General features: G+C 44.8%; 1 protein-coding gene across 5 annotated transcripts in view; it reads right to left on the bottom strand.

Moving 5' to 3' along the window:
- IFITM10 (interferon induced transmembrane protein 10) overlaps positions 1–12,458 on the bottom strand; it is a 28,974-nt gene extending 16,516 nt beyond the window's left edge. The window contains exons 1-2 of one of the 5 annotated variants that reach the window (XM_081904645.1): positions 11,998–12,458; positions 9,834–10,266 (exon numbers count right to left, since the gene is read on the bottom strand). In XM_081904645.1, the coding sequence (XP_081760771.1) occupies positions 9,834–10,046 (213 nt within the window). In that variant the 5' untranslated portion in view covers positions 10,047–10,266; positions 11,998–12,458. The other 4 variants (XM_081904644.1, XM_081904646.1, XM_081904647.1 and 1 more) reach the window with 4 other exon arrangements.
- Positions 12,459–16,699: the final 4,241 nt, after the last annotated feature.

Raw genomic sequence — 16,699 nt, 5'->3', positions numbered from 1 at the left:
AGGTCCACCAGAGGTGAAAGAATGTTCCTTCATTTTCCTTACATTTCCAACATTTGTTATCAGACGAATGGTATATTTTAGCCAATTTCACTGGGGTCATGTACCATCTATATATCATTTTCATTACATTTTCCTTCAGAGCATTACATGCTGTGAAGTTCAGCCCGGTAGTCCATAACCTTTCCCAGTCCTCAAACATAATGTTGTGCCCAATATCCTGGGCCCACTTTATCATAGCCGATTTAACCAATTCGTCTTGTGTGTTCCATTTCAGCAGCAAGTTATACATTTTTGAAAGTACCTTAGTCTTAGGTTCTAGCAGTTCTGTCTCCAGTTTCGATTTCTCCACCTGGAATCCTAACTTTTTATCAATCTTAAACACTTCCTTAATCTGAGCATAGTGTAACCAGTCTCGCACTTTATCTTTCATTTTCTCTAAACTCTGCAGTTTCCAATTGTCTCCATCCCTTTCTAGTATTTCCCAATATTTTGGCCAATTGGCCTCCATATTGGGTCTTTTTCGGGCCTTGGCCTCCAAAGGTGACAGCCACCTCGGTGTTTTGTTTTCTAATAAGTCTTTGTATCTTGTCCAGACATTAAATATTGCTTTTCTGACAATATGGTTCTTAAAGACCTTGTTGATCTTAACCTTGTCATACCATAAATATGCATGCCATCCAAATGCATTGTTAAAACCTTCCAAATCCAACACATCCGTGTCCTCCAGAAGTAGCCAGTCTTTTAGCCAGCAGAAAGCTGCGGCTTCATAGTACAACTTTAAGTCTGGCAGGGCAAAGCCCCCTCTTTCTTTTGCGTCCGTTAATATCTTAAACTTAATTCTGGGCTTTTTGCCCTGCCAGACAAATTTGGAGATATCTTTCTGCCACTTCCGGAAGCACTCCGTTTTATCTACAATCTGCAATGTCTGAAACAAAAATAACATTTTTGGCAATACATTCATCTTAATAGCAGCTATTCGACCTAACAATGAAAGTTTCAGTTTTGACCAGCTATCCAAGTCTCTCTTAATTTCAGACCAACATTTTTCATAATTATCTTTAAACAGACTCAAATTCTTTGCTGTTATGTTTACCCCTAGGTATTTAACTTTCTTAACCACAGTTAACTCTGTCTCTCTCTGAAACCGTTCCGACTCAATATCTGTCAAGTTTTTTCCCAACACCTTGGTTTTTTGCTTATTTAGTTTAAATCCCGCCACCCGACCAAAATCCTGGATTAGTTGTAGTACTCTTTTCGTACTAGATTCTGGCTCCTGTAATGTCAGAACTAAGTCATCTGCAAACGCTTTAAGTTTGTATTGTTTCGCTCCGACCTGTATCCCTTCCACCAACCTGTCCCCTCTAATCGTGTTCAAGAGCACCTCCAGGACCGAGATAAATAGATGAAAGCATTCTTCAAACTACTGTTATGGTGCACAAGAGTCCATTTTATTAAAACAATAAATAAATTGGGGTGAAGGATGAAAGCAAGCTATTCCAAGACCTATGCTACAAGAATCTTCTAAAGAAAACTTTCCTTTCTAACCCAACGTCAACCCTTTGCTGCCTGTTTCAATGTACAGACTTATTCCTTTAATTAACCAGGCATTTAAATCATGGGTTAAGATGAACAAATTGCCAATACATTATTTGCACTGTGTATTCAGCATGCAACTTTTTCATTGACTTCAGATTAAATTGCTGCACTTGCCCAAATGTCCCAGTTCTCTGAGCGATGTGAAATTTCAGGTGCGAGCAGTTACCCATTTTGGTGTTTCTATGGCATGAAGTCACTGGGGCTTAAGACATTTTGTAATGTTTGTATTCATTTTCAGCTATACATGGTGAGCATAGATGGAAGAGTTCTGCTTAACAACTCCAACAGACACTCAACATTCATCTGTCTCCACATCAGCTTCAGTGGAGCAGGCTGCATCCTGAGATGTTCCAGATCTCCAGTTCAATTTTCTGTCTTCTGATCTGCCTGGCTCAAAACTTTAAGTCTCATAATTTTATTTTATTTTTATCAGACACTAGTTTACTCACTTCTCTTCCTGCCATAGTCAGAGGAAGAAGACTAAGTACCGGTAATTTCTGCCCGTCGCCTATGCCTTTCTTGGTCATCTTAGCTCCCACTGAGACACACCAACTGACAATGGAGTGCACTTCCAGGGGTGAAATCAAACCAGTGGAGAATCACAATGCCTGCTGTAGCTGCAGAGACGGGTAAATGCTGCCTCCTGCATTGTTTTTGCTGTGTTAGAAGAACTGGTGTCCTTCCTGGGGGGAAAGCCTGAGCAGTGTATATGGAGGTGCTGGGCTGTCCAGGCCTCGGTGATGTGGTCCAAAGGAAAGCAGAGCAATACATTTGGCACCAGCTTGGCTGCAGAGTTGCCGGAAGGAGGCGTACAAGGCACCATCCAACCGTCCTAGGGACTCCACTCCAGATTTGTGTAGGGTTTACTCCTTAGCCTTTTCCTCTCTCCAAGATGTCCCAGAGCCAATTGGGGAGTGGGGTCAAGGGCAGGAAAGCCCCATTGCCATAGCAGAAGTTCCTGCACAGGTTTCCACTTGTAAGTTGAATCCAGCCTATTGAATTTGGTGATATTATCAGAGGATTCCCAACTTCTGTCAAAGGTCTTTTAAATCTTGTATGCAATTATCCTTAAAAGGATACATCAGCAAAACAAAAGAATTGTTTCTAAAGCACCTTGCCATAACACAAAGCAGAAAACTTTGTGAAATATAACAGGCTCCAGAGATGATTGAATTGGACTCAAGGCTCATTTAATGCTTGTCTACACAGAGTAATAAGTTACCCTTCACTATTTTTACTACCACCTCTTAGGACTTCTAATTGACATGTCTGCTTTAATGGAACACTATTGTTTATCCAAATGTATGTCTCAGTAGGTCTGAAACCAAAATGGTATCTCCAATTTCACAGCTCATGATCTGCAAAAAGGAGCAGAAATTCTTGGGGGCGGGGGCGCTGCAGATACACTTAAAGTATCTACTATCATCCCATCTGCAGTCCTGATGACAACTGTAGTTTCTAATTCTGACTTGCAGATTAACCACAACAAGCCCAGTTGGATCCAGGGGTGGGGGAAATTGGTACAGATGAGAGGAGAATGGGTGGGGGGAGAATCAGAGGGCGTGTGCAACCTGAAGGTAGCCAGACCATGATTTGGCATCAAATGCAAACCAACCCAATGACTACCAACTCAATTTAAGATGTATTATACCATTCTGAAAATAACAGAAATGAAAAGTACTTTAACATTTCCCTAATCAAATGCTTCGAGAATACTGACATTTTTAAAGATCATCGAATCATCATAGAATTGCAGAGTTGGAAGGGACCGTGAGGGCCATCTAAGTTCAAACCCCTGAAACACAGGAATCTTTTGCCCAAAGTGGGGCTTGAACCCACGGCCCTGTGATTAAGAGTCTCATGCTCTACCAGCTGAGCTATCTCTCAAGGGGCATAGATGTATACAGATTTATAACAAAAGGCCATATGTAATAATTGCTGGGGTACATGGAGATTAGCAGCTGCTCTATGTTGGAGTTGAGTCAAAGGCACCTCAATGGGTGGATTCCCTTAACGTGACTTAATGTGTGAGGGAGGCTTTATTCTGAAGCGAAAGTACATGTTTACTGGCCAGTATGAGGGACAGTCCATCTCAGCACCCTCTGCACAGAGATGCACTGTACTATCTTCAGGGAGGCTGGGCAACAGTTCTATTAAGTTCCCCCGTTACCTTCACTCTCTGCTTTCAAGAGTGGATTCTATGTCACCTGCCCCCAGTTTTATTGACCAGAATTTGTTTCTTTTCTTCCACATAAAAGTCAATAGCTGCCACTGACTTCTATGGGAGAAAGTATGCGAACACGGAGCCCCCTACCTCGCCTTACCTCAAAAACTGTTCATCCCAGTGCATGGTGCAGGCTTTGCAACCTCTCAAGTGTACATCAGACTCAAGTCCCACCTTTTTAATTAGTTAAAATAGTTTATCATTAATGCTGTAGCCACTGTCATCATCATCTATCTACCTTGTTTTTTCCTGTTAATTAGGCAATAATAAAAACATACGAAATACAACATAAAATTAGCAATAAACCACAAGCAGAAGAACTGCAAAAAGAAGCTAGCAGCAAAATAACTTAAAACAATGAGTACCAGCAGATTAACTACAAAAGCAGCAGTGTCAAACAACAGGCAGCTAAAATACTCTATTCCCAAAATGCTTAGGGGGGTTATAATAAAGAAAAGGCCTTTACATTCCTCTAGAAAAACTGGCAAAGAAAAAAAGATAGAAAGACCTATTTGGGGAGAGAATCACCATGCCTGTGGAGCAACTGCTGAAAAGACAGACTTTTGTGTAGAGAACTTGTGTGGAGAATTTGAGCTAGGGATGTATCATTCAATTTAATAAGCCTATTTTCTTCTTGATAGCTATGTTAACACTTCAAATGACTTGTTCTAATTTTATTTCTAATTCTTCTTCATTCTTTATTATTATTTATTGTTATTAATAATGAAAAATCTTAATAAATAATGGTATGATTCACCACCAAAGTTTCATTCCGTACCTAAAATTCTGCATCTCCACCTCAGGTTCCTTGCCACTTCCTGGGCTTTGTGGCTCACAGTCTCCAAATTCCTCTTGCTGCCTAGCCCCTTCTGTTGGTGCCAAGACTATTGTGACTTTAAGGCAGGGTGTGTGCAAGAGGGTTTTTTAACCCCAAAATCCCATAGGCCGTCTTAACTTTGCCTATGTGTGTTTTCTTTCCTTCAAGCTACGTGCTCTCCCGAGGCCGCTTCTTCCCACACACATTTCTCTTGGGCACAGAAAAGCCATCCCAATAAAACCTAAAATGTGTTTGGGCTGTCCCAGAATTTGCAAAGAAACTGCCTCTAACCATGAGCACAATGCATTTCCTTTACCAGAGAACAGCTGTAGCATATCGGCAGCCCCCTGTCCCACAAAATACTTAGAACGAAGTATTACATTCTGCCTTTTTGGCATTACATTCACACAGATGAGTTCCAGAACTAGTCTTTTTTGGAAATGTCCACACTTTCCCCCCCAACAAAACACATAATGAGAGAATAAGAAACTCATCTCCACAATAACCCATTTCTGGGTTTCTCCCTTAGAAACCTTTTTCAACATTTCTGTCAAAACCCAAACCTTGACCCTTTGCCCTCCACAGGCAAGTTCTCTGTTCTTTGTCTCCAACCCATTGCATAAACACAAGATGCCATCTAGGGCACAGTGAGCTCTGCTGCAAAGTGCCCTCTGCTGAACCTCTCCCTGTGCTGATAGTCATGCACAGCATTGCATTATTCCATTGTATTATTGTTATTAATTCCACCCAACACCACACATCTCAGGTGTCAAAGGCGAAGGCAAGAGAGGCATCTTCAGCATACAACAAGAGCTGTCTACTGAAGGTGCCAGCTGCACCTCTGATTCCATTCCCCTTAATCAATCTAATATCAGGATTTTCCTCATTTTTCTTGTCCTTTGGGGCAAGGGTGTGAAGATTTGTCAAATTTCAGCTCTTTAATATCACCGTGACAAGTGAAGGTCAGGTTTCCTAGCAATGGTGCCATATAAAAAATAGGCAACAGGTGCTTCAGAAGCTGCCGCATGCTGCCATCTCACTACTATCCATGCTCCAAGGGCACATAAAAAGGCATTCTCAGTGGCTTCCCCCTTTCCCTTGAATGCTGTTGTACAATAATTTTGTTTGGGCTGGCACTCAGAAATGGGGGGAAAGGGAAGGAAACATAGACAACCAGGGTAGCACACACTGTTCTGCAACCTCTTCAGAAGCACCCCATAGATTCTGATCCTTTTTTTAAAAAAAAAAAGGCAGCATGTATTGCTAATGCAACTACATGGTAGACTGCCAGCAATAAGAATTTGCTGCAAAGATTGTCACTGAGGAACTTCACGCATAACTAATGCCCGGCATACTTTATACCACTCTCCCTAATATTCATATTGCTTGTTCTTATTTAGTGTTGTAATTTCCCTGTTCTTGATCACTTGGAAATTTGCTTAAAAGCAGAAGTGTTCACATAAGATTTACCAAAAGCCATAGGAGGACCATTTGCCAGTGCTGTGTCAGGGACCCCAGGGCCTGATTGCCCACCTTATCACCTGGCCTGGTCTCTACCTGCAGCCTGGCTTGGTCAGGTGGCTGCAACTGTGTGCGCTCAGACCTCAGATCAAGGAAGAGAGTGGTGATCTGCAACATCAGCCCATGGAAGTAGTGGGCAGTATGACACATCTGGGAATGGCCAGGTCTGGCATAAACAATGGGAGCTTGGACTTAGTTGACTCTTGCCTGGTAAACAAAGTATCCTCTGTGTGCTGCACTTCAGGCTTCAGCTTCCAACCTCAGCAACTGACATTGGGCACCTTGGAGCAGAGAACATTCCTTTTGCTCCAGGTCTGGTCAGCTGGCCCTCTGATGGCCCTGGCATGTTAGTCCTGTTTGCAGGCAGATTACTCCTGAAGCACTGAACCAAAGACATGCTGGATGGGCAGAAAACCAATGAGGACTAAATAAGGTCCAATGAGAAATGAGGAGGTCAAATACACAAGAGATAGAAAGTGAAAAACCAAGATGCCACCTGTGGAGATATGCCCTATTGTTTGAAAATTAGTAGGATATATGCAATTTGGGTTTCAACGGAATATGGGATACTTTGATAAGGGCCATGGCAGGACAGGACAAGGAAGAAACTAAGGCTTGAGCCATGGTGATTGAAGGAAGGATAGAGAATAATAGCCTGAGAATAAGGAAGTCCGAGTATGGCCCAGAAGCTTGGCAAACAAAACTGAGGTCAAATTCAATCTTCACCTCTCTACTTCCATGGCTACAAAAATTTTAGTGCATTTTGATCTGCACATTTTTCAAACTTTTCTCTTTTACAATGAGAGCTTGAAATGTGACCCCCCACACACACAAATGCCACACTGAGATACACAGAAGGCCAGTCTGTTGTGCTACGTTGTCTTGCCTTTGCCCAAAGTTAACAAAGAACAGCCACGGCCTGTTTGCTCTGACATTCTTTCCCATCTTGCAAGACGTTTGTGAGGAAGGTAGATAACGGTACCAAAAAACCCCAGCAAACCTACAGCTTGAGGATTAAACTTGCAACAAGGGGGACTTTGTGAGCAGAATGACCTTCTTCCCATTTCTAAAGGAGACTCTGCTCTCAAAGTTTTGAAGCCATGTTTTGAAGGGGGTGGGGGTGTGGTGAGCCATATAACTTTTGAGCCGCCTGCCAAAAAATTGCTAAGCCCTTGTAGAGCTGTTGGCACACAACAGCCTATTAACTGCATCCGACCTCCCAAAATCTCTTTCATGAGACTGAGGGAGGCATCTACAACCCTATTTCACATGTAGTGAAATGGAGAAATACAATAACACAAGCAAAGGAGGCAAGTTATTCAGCCCCCTAATAATATTTTTTTCGGAGGGGGGGGAGGACACAGGAGTTTGTTGGAGCAAAGCCAGGTATTTGGTGGCCAGCTTGTAATACCAAAGAGACTGAGGGTGCAGCTAGCTTGGAAACAACCCTATTGCTCTCTTGTGGAATTCACGGTCGCTGGAGTTATATGCAATTAATTGATCTATTTCTGTGATGAAATCCCTCTGAATAGTGTAAATGCTGTCTGCCAAAACACATCCGTTATATTCCCCTCTGGACCTCAGATATATTAGAGGCTACACAACAGCCCCTGGGCCTTCTTTATCCCCACATCCAGAGAGCTATTCCCCCCCATATGTAAAAGGGGGAAGTCGCCATCCATTCTTCCTTGATAGATGATCGCAATTTGCTTGTTGGCTGCACCGAGCAGTGAAATCCTGGAGCCCAGCTGGCTCATATTCACCCTGCAGTTATGAGGAATAATTACAGCAGGTCTGGTGTGCTCAGAGGGTAGTGTTACCTTAGAAAAGGTTACACAAGCTAGAGAAGCTACATGGCCAGAATTCATCTCCCACCCCTGCCATCTCCATTCCTGTTTTGACCAAGCAAGCCAAAAGGCTTTTATAGCCTTTTAACTGGCTGTAGGTTCCCTTTAACTCAATTGCCTGAGTGCATCATCTCCTGCATGTTTGCTGATTTCCCTTTTTTATTTTTAAATCAAAGCTCCCATTTCTAGAGCCACCTTCCTTGCCCATATGACATGTACCATCCCCTCTGTCTTCCACCACTCCAGCCAGCAATCTTGCTCTCCTAGAAGGTCTCCATTGCTGACCTTGTAATTTACAAGGCCCAAGGGAGAGTGAAGCATGAGTTGCTTTCCTCCTCCTCGCCTGGGTATTCTAAACAGCAGCAGAACAGCAGCTGTTTCTTTCACCCCCTTCTTGCTCCCACTTGCCAAAGGAAGAAGCTGGCCTAACGCAGCAGGGGTTATAAGAGACCTAGAGGTCCCCCAAAGAGCAGAGTAAGAAGCTGACAAGCGATTCATCTCTGCTTAAGGCTGCTTCCCAAGGGTTTCTCAGGTCTTCCGGTTTGCAGCTGCTGCATTCATCAAACGATTCCTTTCCATCGAGAGCCAACCAGATCCCCAAAACAAAAAGGCTTCTCACTAAGGGTCAGATGCCAATGCCACAAGTTCGTAAAAAGGACTCCCACTGATTCTGATTGGATTCTTATGAAGCATTCTTCCGTGGAGCTCTTAAAATATTGTTTTCAAAGATTACCCTTTGCTGAAACTAAGCCACATTCTCAGCTTGCAGAAATATTCACCGTCCCTCCACTGCAGGCAACAGTATTATTATATGCTTCTACATCAGTTGGACTCCAGATGTTCACACAACAGTGATGCAACAAATTCAAGTATGCATCTACTTGGAGAACTTCTACTTGGAGAATCCAAACCACATTCCTAGCTTTCATGAGGGGCAAACATTCTAAAACCTAGCTGTGCCAAAATATTCTAGCCTGTTAAACTGGGAAACAATTCAGTAAAAGCTGTATTAAAGTTTAAAAAGTCCTGCATGAACAGATAATGCTTCATGGAATATGAGTGTTAGTACAGTCCTGTTAGCACTCAGTTAAAATTCCTAGTCAGTCATAGATTCACTGGAAAGCCAGAGAAAGCCACAATTTCTCAATCTCAGATTATCATCTACAAAAAAGGAGGGATATTAATAACCTATCTCATAGGACTGTTGTAAAGAATAATCCAATACTATTCATGAAGGGCATTACAAGTAATGTAGAAAATGACACAATGATGGATAGTGATGGTAGGGATGGCAATGGCATGAAAGAATCCCTAACTCACCAAAATACTTTTAATTACATTTCTCCCCCTGGCTAGCTCTTTGTCTGCCAGTTGTAAAACTCATTTGCCAACCTTATTAACCATGAAATCGGAAGAGAGATAATCACAAATCTTCAGCAACAGCCAAAGCCAATTCAGATCTATAATGGCTGATTCTTCTCATCTTACCCATCCGGATTCCTATATTATTTTCATATAAGAATGCCTGCAGGTTATTAGAATGCTCCTTTTCTTTATTCTGTTGGATGCCATTCACAAACCAAAATATTCATGCTCCACAGTGAAAACATTCGTGCCCCGCAAACCAAAATATTCATGCCCCCCTGGAGAGAAAGTTCTTCTCCTGAACCCAACACATTACGCCTGATAACATGCAAGAAAGAGCAGTTCTCATCAGAGAGCTGCAGTAAATCAGCTTCACTATAACGAGCCCAGGTGGAGGGGCACAGACTTTCTCCAGCTATGGCCCCAGAGAGCCTCACTAAAAAGGGCTGAGATCGGTACTTACTTTCAGAGAATATGCCAAGGCAATGAATCCCAGACAGCAGAAATTGAGGTATACAAAGTTGAAGATGGACCAGAGATAGTAATCATTCACCTCGGTGGTGTCTGGGTAGATTTCAATCACCGTGGTGGGGTTAGTCATCGTCTTCTTCTCTACAGAGTGTTTGCATTGGACAGGTGGCCGCAGGCTGTCCCCTTTGCAGCTCTTGTTCTCCATGAGGCAAACGGCAGAAGAAGGAGACAGGACCGGCGATCCTTGCTGTGCAGGGGGCGTCTTGGAGATGCAAGCAAAGCACCCCTGCTGGGGGGCGTGGGGGGGTCTTCGAGTCCAAAAGGCCCCGTCAAAGGGACATGGAGGGCCCAAGGGGGGTTCCTGTGGTCTCTCCGTGGTGGCAGCCCCCAGTTTACACAACTATATCCCGGCAAAGTGTGATCCCCTGAGAAAGACGGGGAGGAAGGAGGCAGGCAGGCAGGCAGGCAGGGAGGATCAGGAAGGAGAAAGAGGTGGGAGAAAAACAGAGAGTGCGAGGATGCAGGAATCAGAAGGGAAGAAGAAGAAGAGGGGGAAGAAGAGGATTAAGGCAGAGGAGAGGGCAGTACACAATTGGGGAGGAAAAGAGGAGCAGAGGAGAGGGAGGACAGCGTATCCAGGCAGGGAGGGAAGAGAGAGAAGACTGTTTACACACATGTACCAACCGCCAAGGAGTATTTCTCCGGCACACTGAGCAGTCATTAATGTATGCAGCAGTGTAACAGTTCCTGGTCTCCCTGCAGCTGGGTGTCCCAGCTCCCTCCCGCAGTCTGCTCGGCTTCCCCTCCCTCGCCTCCCACACAGAGCAGCCCCAGAGTTCATCAACACCCCGGGAAAGGCAGGGGAGCTTGACCCATCCGTCTCCTGCTTTCTCCCTCTCTCTTTCTCTTTCTTCTTCTTCTTCTCCCCCTCAACCCCATTCCCCACTGTCTTCTGTTGATCCCTGCCAAAGTCCTTTGCGGTATTGTCTGACAACAACAACTCCTCTCTGTCATTCCCTCTCTCTTGCCCCTCCTCACTCACTCAACTCAGCATCAGCTTCCTAGACACTATCAATGAGGATGAGGATGGATTTTAAAAAAAAAAAAGAGAGAGAGAGAAAGATTTCCAAAGAGAGGAGCCTGGGCTGGGACTAGCAGGCAGTTCCCCAAACCGATCCGCTGCCGGCGTCCCCCTCGCTGCCTCCCCCTCCCTCCCTCCCGCGGCGACCCTTCTCCTCCTCCCCTCCGTCCATCTCGTCATCCGAGCTCTCCTGTCCCGTGCCAGGATCGAAGCCGGGTGCTGGGAGCCGGGCGGGCGAGGAAAGCGAGTCTGTCGCGGGAAGAGGCTGCACAGCTGCGACAGATCAGCCCTGCCTTGTCTGTCTTTTGGTCTCTCTCTCTCTCGATTTTGCTGAGTCCTCATCTTTGCTGGATTCCTGATGTAATTGACTTTCCCTCCCACCCCCCTTTCACCTGTCAGCAGTTTTCCCGTTTGGACAATGTCGCGCGGTCAGGGGTGGCTGTGGGAAGAGGAGGCGAAAGGGGGGGTGGAGAAGAAGAGGAGGAGCAGGGGGGTGTCAGCCTCAAAGAACCCCCCCTCTCTCTCCCTCCCTATCCCACACGCTTTCCAATTGGGAAAAGCAGCCTGCTGATAGCCCCACGCTTGCTTGCCTGCCTGCCTGCCCATCTAGCCGCCCATCCATTCATCCATCTCCGGAACAGAGGAGGAGGCGAGACTACTCACAAGGAGGGACTCGGGGAGTTGCTGCGTCTCCAGCTCAGCACTGCCTCCGGCTCTTCTTCTTTTCCCACAACTGGAGTTGGTGGAGGAGGGGAGAGGGGAGCGGGGACAGCAGGGGAGGGGAGCGGGGAAGAGGTCAAGCGGCATCTCTCTCCCCTCAATTCCCAATCAGGGCAAGGCGCGCGCACACGCTCATTAGAGCCTTGAGGCTGCCCAGCTCCACTTCACCTCGGCCAGGCGCGCTCGTTGGTGTGCGCTCGCGCGCTCTCCTCCCCTGCTGCCGCCCTTCTGGCCCCAAGCGCGCGGGGTGTGTGTGTGTATTCGCGGGCACGCGGGCGCGCACGCGGCGACCTTCTACACGGGAGCCCAATAATAATAATAATCAAATCTCAAACCCACTCAACTCCCACCCTACCTTGTGGAAACGCGGGCCGCCCCCCGCATCCAGGCGCAGGCATCGCCAGTTGAATGCCTTCCAGTTGGTCCACAGCGGTGTTTCAGAAGCAGCGGGGAAGCTGAGGGGCCACTTGTGTCCGAGGCGTGCAGAAAGTCCCTCAGGCAGCAGGCCCGGCCCGGGCCTCCGTGACCGACGCGCATGCAGACAGGGGCACGCCGTCCAACATGGAGGTGCGTGGCCAGCAGCACTGAGGGACTCCTGGCCACCCCGGCCCCGTCCCCTTCTTCAGTCTCCTGTGGGGAGGAGGGTGTTGCCCTGCTGACGCGAGCGCCGAGGGGCAAGGGGCGCTCTGTGCGCTCCAGTCATGGGGAAGAGATCGAAATTGGATAAAGATCGAATGTCGCCTGCGCGGGCGGCGGACACACGCAGACACGTATCTGTACAGTCGTGTCAGAAGCGCCCCGCTGGCCCACAGAGCTGGGGAACCAAGAGAGAAGTCTGGCAAGAGAAGGGGAAATAGGAGCTGGGACTCGTTTCAGATGAGGGAGGTCAAAGAGTTAAGGCTAAACGAGAACAAAAAAGGCCTCAGTAGATTTTAGGGTGGCGCACTCTCCGTACCCGCCCAACACAAAGCAAACCCAGCCGACATCCCAACTGGAGAGAATACTGTATAGGAGAATACATATATTGCTAACAATTACTAGCATGAAAAGTTCATCATATTTTAAACTGAAACTAATAGTCTGGGTTAAATGTAAACAAAAAGCAGGAGTATCTTATGCTATCTCCATTCTGGGTTTCTTTTTTAAAAATAAAACAAAAGCATCACTTTTTATATCCAAACGGTCTGGGGGTAGTGCCAGTCATTCCTGTTTTTTTTCTTTTTTCTTTTTTAACAGCCTCTGTTTTGGGTACTTTCCTGAATTCTTGCCCTTCTTGTCAAGGTTTTGGTCAGATAATGTACTGTGGTCCTTCTATTGGTTTGCTCTTTTCAGACTGGGATTTCTATCCAGAGTAATTCTGTAAAATGCGTTTCCTATAAGAATCCCTTTATTCTCTGAAGTATACCACTTTCAGTTTGACCTTTCTATAGATCCATGATAGAGTATTTTGACTGATTTTCACTGTTCATCAGATTCTTTGTACTCCATTTGCGGATAAGACTATCGGAGCTACGTACATTGGTTGTGTCAGAGGGCAGCTTGCCTCTGAATTGAATACCACTTGCTGGGAATCGCAAGTGGGGAGAATATTGTTGCACGCAGACGCAAGTCATCCTTATGAACCTCTATAGGCATCTAGTTGGTCATTGTGAGAACAAAATGCTGAACTAGATGGACCTTTGGCCTGATCCAGCAGGGCTTCTCATGTCCTTATGTAACTTTGAGATTCATTTCATTTCAGTATGTTTTCTTACAATAGCTGGCCAGACATGGACAGGACAATGGGGACATGGTGGCAACAGCCCTCTCCTGGGGGTTATTCATCAGTGATTGGTATTGAGAAATATGCTGCCTCCAGATCTGAAGATAGCATGTAGCTAACAAGCTGCGGGAGTCAGTGAAAGACAGGAGTGCCTGGCATGCTCTGGTCCATGGGGTCACGAAGAATCAGACACGACTAAACGACTAAACAACAACAATTCCGTGAATTTGTCTAATCTCCATTTAAAGCTAAATTGGTAGCCATTCTCACATTTTCTGATAACAGATTCCATTGCTTAACTATGCACTACATTGCCTTTTGATTTTAAGTGTGCAATGGCCAGCATCTCTTGGAAGAAACTATTGCCCAATGCCTAACAATATTTCCTCCAGGAATCATCATCTCAGCTGCACACCGAGATTCTAAAAGCTCTGACTGGATAGCCTGTGCATAGAATAAGGAGCATCTCAAAAAATAAAAGAAAAATGCTGCTTTGGAAGCTTTCTCAGTATGCCCTTGTTGCATGGCGTACTCATCTGCTTCTAAATAGATAACAATACTTTGCATTTATATAGCATATTTAAAGAGTTTAAAGCACGTCACGTACACCAGTAACCCTTGCAACAGCTCTGTAAGGCAGGCCTCAAAGAGTAAGTTCTATCATACCAAGGGAAGGCCATGTCTCTAGTTACCACTTAACTGGGGGTGGGAGGATAGTCAGGAAATATCTTCAGTTCCAATATGACTTCCTGAGATATTGTATTTCCTCTCAGCTGATAGCCTTGGGCCTGTGATTTGTTCCATTTAATAGGCAGGCTGAGTTTCATTGTAGTCTGTCTCCTTTAAAAAGTGCTTATAATAAATGCCAAGAGGTTCATTTTTTATATATCAATTACCTTTCCCATGGGGTTTGTGGATGGCTTCCATGAAGGATTTGTAGAATTATGTAGCCAAGATAGTACTACCAAGAGAGAGAGAAAGAAAGATGTGTAGACATATGTATGCTAGTGAGCATATAGTGATATATTTCTGACCATGTAGATCTTGGTTGAAATCCACTTTCGGCTATAGAGACCTTGGGCAAGTCACTGTCTCTCTGTTTAAATCAGCCCAATTCTAACCACATAGTACAGCTATTGTCTGAGGATACCAGTAACCCCATCTATGCCAACCTTAGTGCCTTTAAGGAAAGGCAGGATGAAATATTGAAAGATGCTGGTTGAAATGAAGTATCCAGCTGTCTTCTAAGAAGTCTCAGGATGGGATCGCGAGGGCAGCTTCAAAGAACCTTCAGATAGGGAGAGGTAAGCAATACAGAACAGCAGCAATCCACCTCTCCTTTCTGCCACCTCCTCAAAATGCTGTGCTGTGCATCAGTAGGTGGGTATGCTTGCGCCTGCTGCCTCCATGAAGTATCTCTGTGTTGCCCCACCCCTCCTCTCTAGATAGAGCCTTTTAAACTACACTTCATTTTTATTTCCCATCCCAAAGGAAACTGATAATAAATAAACCAAAGGAGTAGAAGAAACGGAAAGCACTTACGGAAGTTTTGCAAGTAAAAATAGTTTCCCAAACAATAAAATGTCTTTACTAGGAGGTGAAACATTCAGTTTGAGGCCGTTGCCATTGCTTTTATCAGAGGTGGGGGAACTGGTGGTCCTCTTGCTTAGCAAGGATAGTGAACTTAAGGCTTGGAGGCCAAATGAGGTCCTCATTCTTGGATCCTCAGGACTCTCCCAAGCCATACCCACTCTCGCTAGGTCACAACCCTCACCAGCAGCCCTGTTTTGTACCCTCATGTGTTTTTTTGCCTCTCCTTGCCTGGGAGAGGGATGTCCGACTGTGTGTAGAAAGAGGTTTTTGTACAAAAGGTAAAATTAACTAATTGCTACACCCACGTTTGCTTCTGGCCCCGTTCACCACTGGCATGATGTGTCCTCTAGAAGGCTGAAAGAGTTCCTTGCCCGTGCTCTAGACAGTGCCAAAATACAGCTCCCATCAGCCTCGGCAATGAACAAGGATTGACATTTTAGTCCAACATCTGGAGTTCCACATGATACCCATCCTTGTCTTATGTAGAGCAAGTCAATAACCTCAGGTTACTCCACTTCTCACCAAGTTCACCTATTTACTTTTAAGTTCATCATATGGCAAGTAGTAGACCTTTAAGCAATGACAGCATAACTATTCTCTACAGCAATTAAATGCATAGGGTCTGCTCTTTCCTGTATTTTGCAACGCTCCTTGGAATTGCTCTTTCCATACTGAGAATTGCTTGCCTACTTTCTTTTGTGTGCCTATCACATATGCTAATGTTCAGCAAATTTGTCAACAAGGTATTCAAAGTAAGAAAGAAAATAATAATAGAATCCATTTCACTGCACTGATTGGATATAGCATATATGGCAGCAAGCAGTACTCCTGCTGAGGCTGTCAAATGTTTATTTATTTCAGACAGGCACAAAAAGCCATGCATGGCACAGAAGAAATAGATCATGTGACTGCATTCTGGTAGGGAGACCTTTGTTTTTTAAAGACAAGCATAGCCTCTGTGTAACAATTAAACATTTGTATCTTGCATATATTTAGCAAATGACCGGGTTGTATTCAATTACATCAGGGTAGACCCACTGAAATCAATAAACTTGAAAGTTTGTCTAGTTCACAGATCTGACTTAAGTCAGATATAGCCTATCATTAGCAAAACTTTGAAGTTGCTTCTGTAGCACAGACATAAGCAACAATTCTGTTTGGGGCCTGTGGTGGCGCTATAGGTGTGTGGCTTAATGAAATTTAGATTAAGAACCAAGAGTGTATTTGGAAAGGCAATTGATTTGCTTGCTCCATATGGGAATTAGGCATCGTAAATCAAATTACTCAGAGCAGAAAGCACCTCTGCCAACTCCCCTCCCTCAGTCTTCTCCAGTCAGTGTCTTTTGCTGCTAGCTCTCCCCATCTTAAGAAGCAACTAGGAACATTTTGCAGACCCTAGCACAGCAGCAGCAACCTCAGCTTTCAAGAAGCAATGCACTTCTCAAGGAAGGTGTAGTTTCAATAAACAAAATGTAAAACCAACTGCGATGTCAATCGTGTTCTTTTAAAAGGATATACCAATTCCTAGCAGATGGGCTATGTGGGATGTACAGCCATTGCATAGTGTGTTGCCAGCAGTAGCATTGAGGGCCTGGAAAAGATTAGTTTGTTGCCTAAATAGAATAGAATTCATGAAACCCAACAATTCTATTGAAAAACCTATTGGTAGAGCATAGGATGCATAGGATTGTGCTGTAAACAT

This window comes from Podarcis melisellensis (genome assembly GCF_964234715.1).
Source record: "Podarcis melisellensis genome assembly, chromosome: 1".
Classification (NCBI taxonomy): Eukaryota; Metazoa; Chordata; class Lepidosauria; order Squamata; family Lacertidae; genus Podarcis; species Podarcis melisellensis.
The sequence above is the reverse complement of the archived record's forward strand: the minus strand, read 5'-3'. Positions and strand labels throughout refer to the sequence as shown.